This window comes from Pseudochaenichthys georgianus, chromosome 10, assembly GCF_902827115.2.
Source record: "Pseudochaenichthys georgianus chromosome 10, fPseGeo1.2, whole genome shotgun sequence".
In the NCBI taxonomy this organism is placed as follows: Eukaryota; Metazoa; Chordata; class Actinopteri; order Perciformes; family Channichthyidae; genus Pseudochaenichthys; species Pseudochaenichthys georgianus.
In genome coordinates this window covers 31,747,129-31,761,792 of record NC_047512.1, presented here as the reverse complement: position 1 = coordinate 31,761,792, position 14,664 = coordinate 31,747,129, and the positions used below count along the sequence as shown (strand labels likewise).

The 14,664-nt window shown below is 40.0% G+C and overlaps 1 protein-coding gene across 1 annotated transcript; it reads left to right on the top strand.

Moving 5' to 3' along the window:
• The first annotated feature begins 178 nt into the window (after positions 1-178).
• Positions 179-8,701, top strand: polr1d (RNA polymerase I and III subunit D). Its single transcript, XM_034093433.1, has 5 exons — positions 179-262; positions 842-939; positions 2,121-2,197; positions 6,136-6,218; positions 8,390-8,701. Exons 1-5 carry the CDS (start codon positions 224-226, stop codon positions 8,435-8,437), a joined length of 345 nt encoding a protein of 114 aa, XP_033949324.1. The 5' UTR covers positions 179-223; the 3' UTR covers positions 8,438-8,701.
• Positions 8,702-14,664: the final 5,963 nt, after the last annotated feature.

Sequence of the window (14,664 nt, the reverse complement as noted above, 5' to 3'; positions counted from 1 at the left end):
CACAACACTGTGCATCTTTATCTATTCATTAAAGTTATATTTCTGAATATAAGATGCAATGCTATAATCTTGTCTGTGTTTGCTACTCCTAAACTTTGAAAAATATAGACAAATGAAAAAACAAACACCTTTAGATTTACAAATCCCCTTTCCCACCTGTTGCCTGTCAGACAGAAATAAGGTAATACTCTCTTTATTGACGCACATAACCGGAATATGAAGCATGGCTGCTGAAGGCGAAAAGAAACCAGTGCTGGAGATGGTAAGAAGGAATAATGCCTTATGATTTGTGGCATTGTATACAGCTACACGTATTTGTTAGTGTTAACCTCTGCCTGTAAGACAACATTGAACTAAAAAAATCTATGGATAGCATTTCGCCCGTAAACGCCTCACGTGGGTAGCTACAGGAGCTAGCAGCAAATAAACAGTTATTACACCTTAAAAGTCTAACTCCTTTAAATCTGTTCCATCTAATGCAACATTTGTTGTGGACGGATACCATCAGTGGCATTATTAAAGCTAAGCTACGGTTACCTGAAACGTAAATAACTGTACTTACTTTACATTCGCTAACACTCCATATCCGACTCAGAATTTCTCCACTAGGGGGCAGTATTGAAGCCTTTATAAATACAGTCTGGTTGAAACGGACATGTGCGTTGCCTCAGTTTCTTAGAATACTGTGGTCAACATGTGTAACTGATGCTTATCCATGTGCATATGTGAAATAATAAGTACTCTATGTATTGGCAATGCATAGTAGCTCCATCTGCAACATCTGGAAGGAGTCCATGGTTCAGTTTTGAGTGTGCTGTGATAATGATATGTTGTGTTTTAGGTCCAGGCTGATGGAGGAGATGAGGGATGTGTGACATTTGTGCTACATAATGAAGATCATACCCTGGGAAACTCCCTCAGATATATGATCATGAAGACGTAAGTGTTGTTCTTCAGACTCAGCATGATGACATCTAGCCCCTGAAATCCCATGGGGCTTCAAAAGAACAAAGATTTTGGCTGACTCATTTGAGTATTTTGCGACTTACAGGTTATTTTGACAGTTGATCATTACGATATTTCAAAGGGACTTTTTTTAAGACGTAGTTTTAAGTGAGGTTGTATGACGTACTTATTAATAGTCAGTGTACTACTACCTGCAATAGATGTTTGTCTACAAGTTCCTAGTTTGAAGTACCAGCACAGAAGAAAAGCAATATACTGTGCAGCAGAAAAACCTATTTTAGCCAACTATAAACTTCACTGTAGGCTATATTTAAGAAATGTAAGCCACCTCACTCCATTGATGAAAACAGTCATTTTAATGCACAGAACTACGACTACTGTCAGTTTTGTTGTGTTATTGTTTGCCTTTGGTTTATCAAACCAAATATTATTACTATGCCCTAATGTTTTTAAGGTTTTCTATAACGTAATTGGAATTTACTTGTTGTGGAAAAATGCTACCTTTTTAAAACACCAATTTCACACAATAACTCAAAACAAACAAATTGATTAAAGCTCAGGAGGCAAAGCTGATTTAATCAATCCAATGAGCAATTACAAATAAAATGTAGACGGTGAAGTTGTGTAATGAAAAACAGGTTCCTCAACAATGCAATATGAATAGAAACAAGACATAAAACAAACAATCAGGTATCATGTGATGTCGGCAGGATATCAAATTGTCAATGGGCAATAATACCCCATTGAGGCAACAAGACTGTGGCATCAGTTTTTACATATTGATATATGATGTAAAAGTGCCTTGAATTGTCGGAATACCAAAATGGTGCTATATTAATGATATTTTATTCGCATGTTTTCACAGTAGTATATTATTTAGCTTCCTGTGGGTCTGTTTCTCCAAACTGGGGGCGTACCGACCTTCGTCTGGAAAATGACCTCATACAACCCCACTTTGAAAAGTCCAAACTATCCATTTAAGTGTGTATGTGCTTCCACTGTGGTCCCAATGTTTTGTTCTTAGTTAGTCAATGTCAGCTGGGATGACTTGATAGTGGAAAGATTGTAATAGCGTCAACACCCTTCCACCCAATCTAAGAAAAAAATTGATAATAACCTCAGATCATGTTTCCAATTTCCTTTTTTTCCATCAGTGTGGATGTGGATTTTTGTGGCTACACCATCACTCATCCGTCTGAGAGCAAGATCAACTTTCGCATTCAGACACGAGGTAAGAGACATTACTAAACCCCCGCCACTTAATCTTCTTTCCCCTCTCCTTACCATCTGTTACGTTTATGTAAGCATACATGCGCAGGTCGGTTTTCAGGCTGTTGCAGAGTAAACATGCTGATTGGAGTCTGGTGCTTCCACTTTGTCTGCTCAGACAGGAAAGCTCAGCAGCTGACTTGACACAGATGCACAGACTCTTGTTATTGTCAACAGAAAGCTAACCACTTGCCTTGTTGCACTAAAAACTAATCCGCTTTAAGCAACAATTCTGTTCTAAGATTTAGTTGTTGAACTTAGATTCAGGAGGTCGGGGGCTTCAGTACATCAAGACTCAATAACCTTTCACTGGTCCACTGTGCGTTCTATATTTATTCGTTCTTTCTTCTGTATTGATTATACCCCCCCCCTCACCATAACCACAATGAAATGGGTTTGTGGACTCCATGTCATTTTGGAGAAGATGGCCATGACTGCAAAAAGCAGTTATTTTTATAACTTTGTTTAAAGTTTTTTTAATTAGCAATTAGATGCCCTTGACAAGTTACTCAAGCGAAGAGTGATGTGTACAAATCTCGTGCTAAGCTTAATCAACATCAAAGCAACAGCAGTGTTTCTTTGTACTTTTGTGACCTCAGCTGCTGTGTTTTTATTTTTAATTAAATGTCACTTATTTCCAAAATAGACATTAATCAATGCAGCAATTTGATAAATTAAAACGCAGAAATCAGACCTTCTTGAGGGAATTTCTACTGGAAATAATTATTTTTCAATACTTTTAAAATATCATTTTTTTGATTTTGGTTATTTACTCGATAACACTAACGTCTTTCTTCCTTCAATGCAATTTGCAAAGCAGTGCTTACTCACAGCAGAGTTCCCGTTAGAATATTTATTTGCCGGTCAAAATGTCCGTTAAAGTTTAAATCTTCTGGACAAAATTAGAAAAGTGCCGGTCAAAGGTCTTCTTTGTTATTTATTGAGCTTTAAAACTAATTGATATGATTCAATATTCGAATATATATATATATATAAAAAAACAAATTATAGTATATTAACTCCATTATTCAAAAGTGTACAGTAATTTACAATAACAAGGGAATAATAAACGGAGCGCTCTCTCCTTCTCCTGACAGCCCGCCAGTATCATGCAGCTCGCGGATCAGTAATGAGTGACCGGACAGTAAAACTAAACATATCTATAACTAGTTTAGGTAGTTTGAGAGGCAGAGGTGGGGACTTGAGTCACATGACTTGACTCGAGTCGCATATTTTTTGACTTGAGACTTGCTTGACTAACATTGATAAAAGACTTGACTTTGACTTGTTATTCATGACTTGAGACTTGACTTAAGCTTGAGACAGATGATTTGAAAGGACTTTTTAAAATTAAATATTTGCGTTTGTTTTTGTATTGAGATATTACATTTAGTTTTTTCGAAAAATGTGATTGGGTGATTATAGCGCCGTGCGCGCAAACCTGGCAACCCACTAGACGGCAGGAGTGTCAGTTAACATAGCAGCGGCTAGCGTTACTCCACAAATAGTCAAGTTTGGATTCAAGGATTATGTTGTCGATGACGCTAAAGAGAACAGTGGTATGCAGGGTCTACAGCATAAAGTTCAGTGACACGTAGTGTTGCACGGTGTACCGATACTTGAAAGGTACCGCGATACCCTGCCGTTAAAAACGTTACGATTCCTCCGTTTCATTAGTATCGGTACTTTAAGAATGACGGAGAAAAGTACTCCGGTGAGAAAGCGCTGTTTTAATAAGAGCCGTGTGTGTTCAGCGCTCTGCTTCCACTCCCTGCACTGCAGCCGTGCCTGCACTGCAGTCCCGCCCCTTTCAAGCATGCTCTAAGTTCCTCCCCTCTCTCAAGCACGCGCTAGCTGCCAGAGCATGTGAGAAAACAGGGAGCAAGTGGTTGCAAGTGGGAGTGCAACTGCCGATGCGACTCGGCTTGTTGACAAAAAAGACGCCAGCAGCGAAATTTGGAAGTATTTGAGCTATATCTCTGACAGTGAGGGCAAGCCTACGGACACCACGAGGCCTGTCTGTGAGACATGTTTTAGATCCCTGCAAACCAAGGGAGCCAACACATCAGACTTGGCTAAGCACCCGCCGTCCGGAATCCAGAGCTGTTTAGAGAATTTAAAGACAGACATGTTAGCGAATGTGATAGATAACATAATTACATCATGCTCAAGCCATGCCCTCAAATCTAAGTCAAACAAGTGTAATTTATTTTGTGACAAACGAACGTTTTCGTAGTTTGACGAGGCAATTAATGGCAATGATAACTGTCTAATATGGCTATCTTTTTAGCTAACTTACCAATGTGGCTAACATCTGCAATGTACATTTGGTCAATAATTATTTATATTACTGTACTATTACATATTAATAAAATATAAAGTTAACTATCAATATTTTGATCTGTTATGATGATAAACTGAAGCAATTTCAAAATTAACCCAATTAAGTGAGTTTTAAATCGTCCTACTTAGTTTATAAGGAAATAATGAAGAGGAACAAATTAAATGATATCTATGTAGGTGCTGACGCTGTTGGCGGTTCTAGTGTTAACAGAAATTTAAATTAAATATGTGTAATGGCAAATGCCATATATGATTTTCTTACCTGTAATTCTGCATTTTTGAACAGACTTTTTGATTGAGTCCTAGCTATATTGTCTGCAGTTCTGGGGTTAATATGAATCTAATATGATTGTCATCGGTCTAAATTAGATTTCAAATTATTAACTGTGTATGTAATGAAGATCATAGTGTGGGTTGAATCCATTTTCATAACCACTGTCTTTTAACTGATTTAAATGCGGAAACTGGGCTTATTCATCAGAATTTTGACTTGACTTGCTTGACCTGAGCAATGACTTGACTTGCTTGACCCTCACCACAGTGACTTGCTTGATACTTGTAGGTCAAGACTTGAGACTTGCTCATGACTCGCACATGTAGGACTTACTCCCACCTCTGTTGAGAGGTAATTCAAATAGCTACGTGTGATATTCTAACCTGAAGTGTGTGTTTTGCTCCCGATCAATGTGATTATGCAGAGCTGCGTGTCGACTCGTCAGCAGCAGCTGAACTCTCTCTCTCCCGTCAGATTAGACTTCACTTGCGTTTATGTCCATATCGATCAGATCTAGCTAGTTCTAGCTAATGATAGGACTACCTGCTTATTAAAAGACACCTAAACAAGAAGCGTCGCTATGCAACCGGGTGAGGCCACAAAGTATAGCGCAGCGTTATGCATTTGTTTACATGCCCACCGGAACCCCGAGGCATTACCAACAGATCAACGCACAATCAACCCATACAGGACATCTCTTTCTCCACATTAAGTGTTAGACATCAGAATGGACTATTCTTGTCTGTCACATACTCTTTTGTCTGTCACATAAGTGGCACAACTGATGCGGTATTGCGCTAAAGGGAAATTATTTTGACCAGACATTTTGACCGGAGAGATTTAGATTTGCCGGTCTTCAGCATATTTTACCGGTCATAGTCCAGTAATTACCGGTTAACAGGAACTCTGACTCACAGATGTCAATGCTTCTTGGAAATTGTGGATGCACGTGACGTTGATTAAACATGTCATCTGTTTTGATTAGTGAACAAGAGAGAACAGTATCCCATGCTGTAAACTGCAGATTGCTTGTAGGACATTTGGTGAAACTGGACCCGAACAGCATCCTGCTCCTGCGTCATTTCCTTATTTTTCTAGCATGGCTGTATATATATGAGGCATGACTGTAAAGTACTGCATGTGGTCTCACACAGCTGATTAAGATGCAGAGTAAAGCTGTAGGTCCTGGAGAGGGGTGACCGGTGGAGTGCGTGCTGTGGTTGATTTTGTTGTTATTTGTAATGGTGGTGGTTTTCTTCAGAGGACTCTTCTGTGTGTTTCAGGGGGGGTCCCAGCCACAGAGCCGCTGCGGAGGGGCCTGAGGGATCTCACTGAAGTTTCTCAACATGTTCTCAACACATTTCAGGTAAGCCTGTTCATCCATCACCAGACTCACTGAGAGAAACCCACCAGCAGTGGTTAGGTGTACGGCCCTTCTTTTTCATTTTCCATGTCCTGTAGTGTGTTATATAGGTATTTTTTGCATAAAATCCCTGTGTTCCCTCCAGAGGATGTTTCAGTCTCACACATCCATATATAATAATGGTAGTAATAATAAGAAGAAGAATTTAGTTGAAATAAAATAAATTGTAATTGTGGTTAAATAACATTGTCTGCTGCATTTATTTGGTCAATTTAAACGGTAAGTAACGTTATTATGTCAGGTGTGCGTGACCTGTGCCGCTGCGCGTTCGTCATCTGCAAAGTGCTGACACAGCAGTCAATGATGGAACTCAGAAAATGGTTGAAACAACCAGCCCTAATCGCCAGCAGTAACACTGCATCTACTGCAGGTAATAACAGTTCAGATCATGGGGACATTACGTTACCCGCGGCCACTGTCGTGGACACTAACGCCCGACTCACCGGCTTTGCCCGCCTCGCCCACGGAGGCGGAGCAGCCGTCTTCGTTGCCCCATACACCGCCACCCCTCAGTGGCCCGCAAGTGCCAGAGGACCTCGGCAAAACAGAGCCTGCCCAGGTATATTTAAAAAAGTACCGAACTCGCCTGTACAGCGGGGTAAGGTGCTCATTTTGCAGCTCATGGTCTCAAAACAGAGATTGGCTGGAATATTCATGTAAAAAAGATGCCATCTTCTGCAATGCATGTAGACATTTCAGTTAAAATACGTCAGATGCCTTCACCACAACTGGCGCCATGCTCTTATAGGCTACGTGATAAGGGACTGGGAAGGCATGAATCAAGCAAAGAGCACATAGATCCAAAGATCTCTTAATGTTGCTCTCAAAGTGCACCAGATTGATGCTTTTAACTTCAATATTTAAAAAAAAAAATCACAGTGGAGGCACAAAATGCTAATATGAACCTGAAATGACCTAATACCATAATGTGTCTTCTTTAAATCCTTAAAGAGTGAATATTTAAACCACTGCCAAAACAAATAAAGGTTCCCATGAATTGTGTCTCCATTGTTATGTTTTGTAGATGCTCTAAATTCACCTTTAGTCTTTGATGTAGATCTTGTCAGTCACCCCCCTCCCCCAAACACACACACACATACCTCATTCACACCAACGGTGTTTCAGGGCCGGTTCGGAGCTGGAGCTTGAAAAGCACCGGGTTTTCCTCTTCACACCGCAGCGGAGCAGCCTCTTAGCTCCGGAATCCGGTTCGTTTCAAGCACCAAAAAATTCTCTGGGCAGTGTGAAAAGAGCCAGAGCTAAACCGAAGAACCGGTTCTGAACCTGAAAAGCTCTAGCACGGAGCTTGAACCGGAGTTGCGTTGGTGTGAATGAGGTAACACACACCTACATGCACACACATGCATTTATTTTTGACAGGTTGTTAATTTCAGAAGTGTGTCACACATTCACACCTGTATTAAGCTGCCAGGGGAGCTGCAACCTGAGATTGCTCTAATCAGCTAGTAGTTACAAGTTTTTCAAAAGTCAAGGTTTATTCATAAAACATTCCGCACTGTGGCCTCTAACACCCAGGCCTAGTGTCGCTACTGTTACTAAATACTGAGGTCGATCCCCTTTTGGCAAGTAACAGTGTTGAAAGGGGAGATGGAGGGGATGACATGACTAATGAGACCACAAGCTGCTTTACAAACCCTAGTGCTGCCAGCTCTAACCACTGAGCAATACAGTGGTCAATTAAATATATTCGTTCCATGTTTTAAAATTATATAAGTGTAAACAACATCAATATGATATGGCTTGATTATTTTAAGTAGATGCATGTGGGACAGATTCAGAATCTCACATTTTCTGTCAACTTTCCTCAAAAATCCTAATGCAGTGGATCCTTAGTGGTTCAAAAGGCTTGTGTACTGAGCAGAAAACCAGTGACCCAGTGACTCTGAGCCCCCCCCCCCCCCTACAGAGGAGGACCAAAGAACAGCAAGCCCTAATTGTCCACACGTGGTACAATAATATTTCCATGTGGGATGCAGGAAGAAACCCTGGGCTGTTTGGCTCGCCCTGGAAAGTAGTCCTTTAATGAAATTTAAGTTGCTCTCCGTGCCATGTCAACTCCAATTCTGACTGTCTTCTCTTTTATGTTGTTCCAGGCACGAGTTGACGAGTTCAAAGAAAGGCAGGAGCAGCCCATGGACTGAAGAGCATCACATGTGGAGGGCTATTAAGATGTCAGACAGTTTTCGACAAACAAACCGGAAAGAAACGTGTTACCATGATCTCAAAACATTTTATGTTCGGGGAGCCCTTTGATCATGTCACTTTCAAACATTTGTACAGTTTTCTTTTTTCGTATTATGTTGGGATTGATGTATCATAAATGTTAATGATGCATTTGTTTCAGTCCTGTGTTGATCAATCCTAGACTTTTGAAGCGATTAGCGAATAAAAATACATATAACTGAGTCAACAAAGCACATTTTCTTTCCAAAATCCTGCCCTTTGACTTGAGATGGAATCATTATTTTCATATCCACTCTTGTAACAACGTTTGAAGGACGTCCAAACCGTAAGTGCTTTTCAAGCCGTGTTTGTGGAGGAAAGGAGTGGAAGCTAGAATGTCCTTATGAGCAGAGGAATGTGCTGCGAGAGACTACATACGGTGCAAACAGGCAGGAGAAATTAGAGTATCAATAATGAGGTTAAAGTAATTTTTGAGGTTAATCATATCCAGTTAGTCACATGTTCATGCAGCTCTATCTCAAGACAATCAAAATGTCAGCACAATGCGCAACTATGAAGGACCCTTTTATTTAAAAAAAAACTAAGCACTTTGGGATTGTTAGGATCTGATCATTTGACATTTTGGGAAAAAAAGGCATGTAGCATCTTTTTACAGACATCAAAAGATCAGAACCATGTTATCAAAGAGTGTATTAGTCTTAGTCTGATAATGCATTTCCACAAATTACCTAAATGTTGCAAAAGACTACTAGGTAGAATGTCATGTGATAAATTCCTGGTCCAAACACTTTAAAGGTCACGTATTGTACTGTATTTCAACAATATATTATAGGTCTCAGATATATAGAAAACATCTCCCTGAACATTTTTGCTCAAAATCCCAAACAGATCATGCATTTAAGCATGCCATAAGCCCCTCTGTTTCAGCCCTGTTTCAAACGTGCTGATTCTGTGTCTGTAGCTTTAAATGCAAATGAGCTGCTGCTGGCCACGCCCCTTTGCGGACGTGTTTCTCTGTCTCCGCCCCCCACCCAAGTAGCTCCATGGTAATGGTGAACACTGCGGAAGAGAAGCGGTTTACAGTGTCCACCGGCAAACTCAGAGGTGCCAGATTATTGCAGCCTAAAACAGCACAGCGTCTAAACTTCTTAGACATCCTGCTGAAACCGGTAGCCAAAAATACACAGAGGTGCTGCGGGAGGGGATTCCGGGAAGAGGGTGGGCGGGGCTTACCGTGGTTGGTTTGTTGCTAATGCCGTACGACCACAAATGACGTCACATATGAACGTTTAGGTCTCTTATGAACCGAAACCTTGCCCATTTTCTTTAGAGGATTTCACAAACCTGGATCAGGAGGGAAAGAGATAGAACCTTTTTTGCTGAATTGTTATGAGTATCTTAACACACAGGGTAGACATACTGTATATATGAATACTATACATTTAAAAAGTGTATTTCGCATAATAGAGATCCTTTTTTAAAAGAGTCATAAAAGTTAAATTTCATTTTTGCTAACCATACTGGTGCTTTTTATTATAATCAATCCAACTTTCATTTGCAAGGGCAAAATGGGTTACATCCTCTTTAACTGTGAAACCTTCAACGATGATGGGGTCACACATCCAAAGTTGGTTTAAAAAATGATTTAATATCATCTTTCTTTAATGGGGCAGCACTATTCAAACCGAACGCTGCATAAAAGGGAAACTCCCCAAACTCATCACATGGCTGAAACCACATGAAGGTTGAGCACAGCACATTGAATATTGTTTGTGCAGAAAAGAATGTATCCGCAGTGACAAGGAGGCGGCTGTGCATAAATGGTTCTTATAGCAAACAATCATTTTCAGTATGGTTTAATGTGGTTTTGTTTCAAAATGTCGCACACACATAAAGTCCTCGCTCATACAACGTTTTATTCCAAACACATTATGGTGAAATTGTAATCATACTAATTTCTTTGTTTATTTATATGTCGGCCAGGCCTGTGTGGTTTTACAGATGATATCTGATATCTCCAGTATTGCTGAATAGTTTTCTCTGTAACGTTGACATTCAACCTTTAGAAGCAAACCTTAATGAGTTGCTCTTGAGGCAAATAAGACAACAAAGTTACCTCTAATAAAAATAAGTCTTGTGGAATCATCAGCTGTTTCCAATAAAAAAACCTGTACGGTACTACTTTATTAAAAATGTACCAAAGATCTCTGAGATTCAGGCGTTATCTCTGTAAACTCACTCTGTGGAACTGGCTCTTCTAATGTGAAGTGCAATCCTTGTAAATCAGGAAACACCATGTAAAGGTAATTTGTAACACCTTTGACACAGTGTCTTTTCCTGATCTTTCCCTGAAATCAGATGTTAACCAAATGTAACTTCTCCTCAAGGAAAACGCCAAAGACATGAAGCCTGTGACATAACATTCAACCTTTGACAGGCTGTTAATAACTCACATGATTGTTTGTATTCATTCCTGTCAAAAGTGCACTGCTCTCTTACCACAGCTGTACACTGACTCTAAAGGGGAAGTAATGGAACATTTGAACATTTGTAATACTCTTATATAACAATGATAGTTGATACATTGGCAGGAAAGGGCCACATAAACGTCTCATAGTATCCTTGGAAACACAAGTTGACAAGAGTCATGTTTACATTTAGTATCACGTAACCATTGGCAGGAGGACTCAAAGAAGGAGTGTGTGGCGTTTGTAGTCATAACTGTTTTCAAATACAAGGCAAGGCAATTTTATAGCACCTTTCAACAAAAGGCAATTCAAAGTGCTTTACAAAAAAGAAAGACATTAAGAAATAGCGCAGCTGAAACACATAAAATGGCATTTAAAAACAGTCATTAAAAAGCAAAGATCATAAAATAAACAGAAATAAATCGTATAAAAAAAATACATGAATACAAGTTATAGTGCATTGTGAGATGTGAATAGTTCAATTAAAAGCAGCGACATAAACGAAAGTCTTCAGCCTGGATTTAATCAAATTGCCCATAACTGTATTAGGTTACCATCAAATCTATCACAGACCCCCTATGGACCGGACCCCATGCAGTTCGCCTACAGAGCCAACAGGTCTGTAGATGATGCTGTCAACATGGCCCTTCACTTCCTCCTCCAGCACCTGGACACAGCAGGAACCTACTCATCTCTGGTGGGGATGAGTCTGCCTACAGGTGGGAGATGGACCATCTGGTGACCTGGTGCAGGGACAACCACCTGGAGCTCAACGCTCTCAAGACAGTGAAGATGGTTGTGGACTTTAGAAAGAACGCAGCCCCATCACTCTGTGACTCCCCAGTAACTGCTGTGGAGTCTTTCCGCTTCCTGGGCACCATCATCGCCCAGGACCTCAAATGGGAGCAGAACATCTGTTCCCTCATCAAAAAAGCCCAGCAGAGGATGTTCTTCCTGAGGCAGCTGAAGAAATGCAACCTACCCAAGAAGAAGATGGTGAACTTCTACACCTCCATCATCGAGTCCATCCTCACCTCCTCCATCACCATCTGGTACACTGCAGCCACAGCCCGGGCGCTGTTCAAAAATGGCAGCCCACTGCTCCTAACACTAGGATGGGTCAAATGCAGAGAAACAATTTCCCCACGGGGATTAATAAAGTATAGGGCCTGTAATCTGCCATCCCTCCACGACCTGCACGCCTCCAGAACCCTGAGGCGGGAAGATAGTGGCCGACCCCTCCCACCCTGGACACAAACTGTTCACCCCCCTCCCCTCTGGCAGGAGGCTGCGCTCCATCAGGACCAAAACCTCTCGCCACCAGAACAGTTTTTTCCCCTCCGCTACCGGCCTCATCAACAAGGCCCGGCCCCCCCACTGACACTTGACCTCAGCCACATCATAGACTCTATATGCATTACATTAATGCACACAATGTACAACATTATTTTGTATTACAGTTGATTTGTATTCCATATTTTATTCCTCTCATTCCATTGTAAATATTTGACTATATATTTTCATTTTCCTAGTTCTCTACCTGTGTTTTTAATTCTTGTTTGTATGCACCACGACACCAGTCAAAATGTAAACCTACCTGGTAATAAACCTGTTTCTGATTCTGAGGTTAGTTGAAAGCAAAAATAATGAGTTGAACCAAATCTTTTTTATTTAAACTTAAAGGTGGGGTAGGTAATTTTGGAGAAACCAGCTCGAGTGCGCTAGAATTTGAAAATACACAACCGTAAAAAATCTGCCACTTCCTTACAGAGCCCCTCCTCCAACACACACGGATGCGCACATGATGGAAGGCTGACAGGCAGGTAGGCCATCCAGTTACTTTAGCCGGGCCGGCTAAAATGATTGGTCTTGCTTTTTACAGTAGCCTACTACGGCTTCCACAGAAGACATTTTTTATGGATTTTTTGTCAAAGCACTTAAGATATTCATTGCTATCGGGATGTTAAGAGCATTCCATGGAATATAACAAGAAGTGTATCTCGAGACGGTTTCTGAAACTTACCGACCCCACCTTTAATATTATTGCTTTCAACATAATATAACCTAATTATGTGAAATCTGTTGACATACTAGTCTACATTTAATTAAAGTCAACAATTTCGTTTTTTCAGTGTAGGAGATTCAAAATGACCATAGAGAGGCACCAAAACACGAGACATAAAGAAAAGACTACAAAGAAAATAAAACAAGTCAAATTAGACATCTACAGAAAGATGCAATACTGCCGCGGTGAGAAATAAAGAGAGTCACAACGGCTATGAATAAAAGGCAAAGCAACTACCAAGACACACAAAAGAAACACAAAGCAACTTCTAAGAGACAAAAAACGACCAGACAAAAACTACAAAAAAGACCAAAACGACTACAAAGACATTTTGAGAAATGACCCCTTAAATTATGACTTCTGGTGATGTTAGAGATATGAGAAGACTGATCAATACCTCCATAATCTTCAGTGTGGTTAGCTATGAATCTTCCAAAACTTCCAAATACCTTGTCCTGGACATAGTTTAGTAAACTGTGCAACAGTACAGTAGGCCCACACAAACTGCAGAACACCGGTTCTTTGGGAACACTCAAATGATTGAATTCCCATTTAAAATCAGGAGACTAAATACGAACATTATATGCACATTATGCAGACACAGACGTGGTTCAGAAACACAGAAATATTAGAAAACAGACCATTAAGGCAAACAATCTAGTTTGATGGATGCTGTCAAAACTCAACTATATACAATAATGTGTGTGCGTGTGTGTGTGTGTGTGTGTGTGTGTGTGTGTGTGTGTGTGTGTGTGTGTGTGTGTGTGTGTGTGTGTGTGTGTGTGTGTGTGTGTGTGTGTGTGTGTGTGTGTGTGTGTGTGTGTGTGTGTGTGTGTGTGTGTGTTTATTTATCACGGGCACATAGTATCTGTCCCCGGCTGTTTGAAGAGCAAGCATGGGAAACAAAAGACAGCGTTTACCTGTTTGCATCCAGCTAGTAACACACACAGTTACAATCACACTCCCTAATTGACATAATTAATAGATAGTTTAGCTTCTCACTATCATTTGCTGTGGCCCATTGATGTTAACGATCGTAACTGAAAGGCTGCCTGTCAAACATAAACATTCAGCCACGTGACTCGCTCCATAGTTTCTCATTGGTTAACTGGACTTATAACTTCTCACTGTACATTTTACATTTATATCTAATTTAATATGTCCACAAATAGAATTGTATTTGTCAGATGGTCTACATATTTTTATATTCATGGTCAACTTTTTATTTCCCCTATGTTTATATTGTATAATTGTTTTCTTCTACTCTTTTTTTATTTTGTAATTATGTGCAATACTTTGTTTTACATGCTGCTGCAACAAACGTTTTGTGTTTTTTCCCCAATTTGGGATCAATAAAGTTGATCTTATCTTATCTTAACCAACTATAAAGCGTATTTTTGTAAAGGTAAAAGTGCTATTATCAATGTAGTACAAATTAGATAACGTTTTTTTTTAAACACTGAAGTATGTCTGCTTATAAAATGTTGGATTCCTGTTACTTTTATTTGTATTTTCATAAAATTGATTTTTTGAAACAAGAACCATTTTTCAATATCAAAAAATGGTGATGGTGCCCCATTGCAGTAACTATAGGGGTCCTGTCCCCCCTGTTGAAGAACCACGCTTTAGTAAAAACCTCAGACAACACAAA